The following is a 4,016-nucleotide window of genomic DNA, read 5'->3' as shown; positions in this document are numbered from 1 at the left end:
AGAGAGAGAGAGAGAGAGAGAGAGAGAGAGAGAGAGAGAGAGAGAGAGAGAGAGATTTACCCTTCCCATGCGTGGTTCTGCAATTAGAGCTCGAAACTCCGCGCAATTTTGGGTATGGACTTTGAGATGATGGCAGATATGTTCCACTTGTTTTCTCCAAAAACCTACAATGAACAACCAAGAGAAACATGTGAGGTGAGACAGAGAGAGAGAGAGAGAAAGAAAGAAAGAGGGAGAAGCAGGCACATAGGATGGATCACAAAATTTGATGAGTCCAGAAGCTGGGAATAGTATAGAATCTGATGCTTTGCTTCAAGCTTTCTCCCTTTGTCTGTAAAAGAGAAGGAAAGTGTATGGGGAGAGGGAAGGGGGGAATGTAACTGCTTGGGCTGTAAAGAAATCAATGAGGCAGACAGACAGACAGACAAGTAGACAGAAAAGGACTGAAAAAAATAACACAAAGAGAAACTGTCGTTCCTCAATTAGGTTGGACTGAAGAATGCTGCTGTGGTTCATCTGTAAAACTGAAAGATTAGTGGAGTTTGAGATTATCTCCCCTTTCTCATTTGGCGCTGGTCTTAATTGCATATTTAGTAATTACAATACAGCCTCTAAATAATCTTAATAATTCAGGAATTTATACTGTATAGTATTTGATAGACCTGTATTTGTCTATGTTATTCAAATACTGGCCAATGGCCACTTTGAGTTATTTCTTTCAGATCATCTTTGGCTAAATTGCACAAACCTGAAATGGTTACTGTACCCAATGTATGGGAGACATCAAGGAGCAGCTAAACAAGGCAGAACTTCTCCCTCATTTCAGGTAAGTGCTTTGATTTTGTGGGTCTGACAAAAAGGCACAAGCATGGCCATGTGGTTAAGAAGCTCCAGTTCAGTCCCTCTACACCTTGGGTAAGCATCTTCTACTATAACCCCAGGCAAACCAATACCTTGTGAGTGAATTTGGTACATGGAAACTGTGAGGAAGCCCATCAAGTGTGTGAGTGTCTTTGTGTTTGTTTCCTCCCCACCATTTATCAACTAGTGTTGGTTTGTTTACGTCCCTGTAACTGAGCAGTTCAGCAAGCAGAGATCCAATAGAGTAAGTACCAGACTTTAAAAAAAGTACTAGGGTTGGTTTGCTTGACTAAAACCTTCAAGGCAGTGCTACAGTACGGCCACGGTCCAATGAATGAAATGAGTAAAAACTAAAAGATAGAATCAGGTAAACTAACAGTAAAAAAAGTATAAATTAACAATGGACCGTCTCTAATTAGACTAATGAAAACGGACTAATTTACCTCGCCCTGGACTGATGGCTGTGAGAAGTGGTTGCCTGTCTCTCAGTTGTTTCTCATAAGACTTCTTTTCTTCATCTTCCATTTCTTTCTTTGTCATTTCTCGTTGCGATGGGTAGAAGAGGCCAATGGTCTGAGTGCCAGTTGACTGCTTGGATCTTGAGGAATGGTTAGTGCTCTGAGCCATTGTCCAGTGGCCCTTTAGTGTGTGGTGGGCAGGAGTGGAGAGGAAGGTAAAAGAGATTAAGATTTGAAGACAACAAAAGAATATTCTTTGTGATATCTCCATGAAACAATATTTAAGAACAACTTTTTTTGTATTTGGAGATGGTTTTTAATTATGTATCTATGACAACCAGTTTAATTACGTATCTATGACAACTGGTTTAACAAATCAATTAGAAAAATGAAGACCCAGAAGTAGTACTGCTAGGTATTTTGTCCAACATACTAACAATTTTGTGAGCCCACCATCACCACTACCACTATAATAATAATAATGGTTTGAAATTTTGCCACAAGGGCAGCAATTTTGGGGGAGGGGATAAGTTAATTACATTGACATAAGTGTTCAACTGATACTTATTTTATTGACCCCAGAAGGATGAAAGCAAAGTCAACCTCAGCAGAATTTGAACTCAGAATGTAAAGATAGGTAAAACACCGCTAAGTATTTAGCCTGGCGTGAATAATAATAATCCTTTCTACTATAGAGGCACTGAAATTTTGTGGGGAGGGGCTTGTCGACCGCATCAGTCCTAATGTCTCATCATCATTTAACGTCCTCTTTCCATGCTAGCATGGGTTGGACGATTTGACTGAGGACTGGTGAAACCAGATGGCTACACCAGGCTCCAATCTGATTTGGCAGAGTTTCTACAGCTGGATGCCCTTCCTAACGCCAACCACTCAGAGAGTGTAGTGGGTGCTTTTACGTGTCACCCGCACGAAGGCCAGTCAGGCGGTACTGGCAACGGCCACGCTCAAAACGGTGTATTTTATGTGCCACCCGCACAAGAGCCAGTCCAGGGGCACTGGCAATGATCTGGAACGTAATTCATCGACCCTAAAAGGATGAAAGGCAAAAGTCGACCTCGGTGGAATTTGAACTCAGAACCTAGTGGCAGAGAAAATACTGCTAAGCATTTCACCCGGCATGCTAACGATTCTGTCAGCTCGCTGCCTTAATAATAATAATAATAATAATAATAATAATAATAATCCTTTCTACTATAGGCACAAGGCCTGGAATTTGGTGGGAGGGGGATAGTTGATTGCATCGACCCCAGTGTTTCACTGGCACTTAATTTATTGACCCCGAAACAATGAAAGGCAAAATCGACCTCGGTGGAATTTGAAAGCAGAAGATAGCAACAGGTGAAATACTGCTAAGCATTTTGTCCAGCACGCTAACGATTCTGCCAACTCACTGCCTTAATAATAATAATAATAATAATAATAATAATAATAATAATATTGATCAGAACATCATATTGGTTGTCAAAGTGTTCCATGAAATCTTCTTTATTGATACAGCAGTCCCATGTGGCCATAATATAGCAGCAAAAGAACTCGAACAGATTACTGACTATGCAAAGGTGAATGAGGGACAAGTTAAAACATGGAACACCAGAACCAAAGTCATTCTTGTAGTGCTAAGAGCAAGGAGTATTGGGATCCAAACCCCCAAAAAGCTACCTCAATTCTTTGACTAACTTAAAATCATATACGATATCGGTACTAAGTAAAATAACTGCCTTATTAGGGGGACTGCTCTTATCCTTTTCTGAAGTGTCTGTCTTTATAAAGAGACCATGAAAGGAAATCGAGTCAGTTTTAATAACTTAAAAGAAAAACAAAAGAATAAAAAGAGAGTAAACAGAAGCAGAATATTGAGTCTTTTAGTAAAAATACAAAATCTGTAAACAGTGGAACCACATAAAACGGCTGCCTTATCAAAGAGGGTTATCTTGAGTCTAGGATTATAAAACATTAATTTATACAGCTACATTTCATTTCTTATCAAAATCTTGTCAATATTATTATTTACTTAAGGTTATCGCTTACAACTGATGTAAGACAATATTCTTTATTCCGATACATAAAAGGAATTTTACAAACATTGATATTTTGATTACACGAGCAAAATATAAATAAAAGTCCACTCACAGTGTTGATTGGATTTGTTGGTCCACTGAAAGAAGACAAACGAAAAAGATAAAATAAAGGTTTTTATCATTTATGAAATCTTACTTTATGGAGAACATTTTACTTTAAATAAGACATAGAAACTGATATAACTTCACATGGTAGGTTTTGATGTCAGATTCTTGATAACAGACATTATATACATATAAACACTATACATATATATATATATAGAGAGAGAGAGAGAGATTGAATATGGTACTTATGTGTAGGCACCAGAATATTGTATGGTATGGTATTATACAAAAACCATTCCAAAAGGATAGGTGATCAAAAAATCAAAATAAGCAACAGGGATTTCAAAGGTGATTGCAGTACGCACGTTTCATGCTACTCCATTTATTTAAGTAATGCGAGCATTACATTAAATGCAATATGAAGAGCAATCTTCAGCTGCACGAAAATGCAGAAAATTACAGTAGAATAGACATATTATAATTGTGGCAACATTTCAAATCCAAGTGGGAGAAAGAATAACATAAAAATCAGCCTGATAGACTCGGCTAT

The 4,016-nt window shown here is 38.1% G+C and overlaps 1 protein-coding gene across 1 annotated transcript in view; it reads right to left on the bottom strand.

Annotated features, from left to right (window-relative positions):
• The window catches only part of LOC106872202 (double zinc ribbon and ankyrin repeat-containing protein 1), a 44,490-nt gene that overhangs the window by 12,629 nt on the left and 27,845 nt on the right, over window positions 1–4,016 (bottom strand). Inside the window, exons 13-15 of the mRNA XM_052968511.1 lie at window positions 3,471–3,495; window positions 1,305–1,500; window positions 61–164 (exon numbers count right to left, since the gene is read on the bottom strand). Of these exons, the coding sequence (XP_052824471.1) occupies window positions 61–164; window positions 1,305–1,500; window positions 3,471–3,495 (325 nt within the window). The remainder of the gene's footprint in view (window positions 1–60; window positions 165–1,304; window positions 1,501–3,470; window positions 3,496–4,016) is intronic.

This window comes from Octopus bimaculoides, chromosome 6, assembly GCF_001194135.2.
Source record: "Octopus bimaculoides isolate UCB-OBI-ISO-001 chromosome 6, ASM119413v2, whole genome shotgun sequence".
In the NCBI taxonomy this organism is placed as follows: domain Eukaryota; kingdom Metazoa; phylum Mollusca; class Cephalopoda; order Octopoda; family Octopodidae; genus Octopus; species Octopus bimaculoides.
This window is presented reverse-complemented; position numbering and strand designations above follow the sequence as displayed.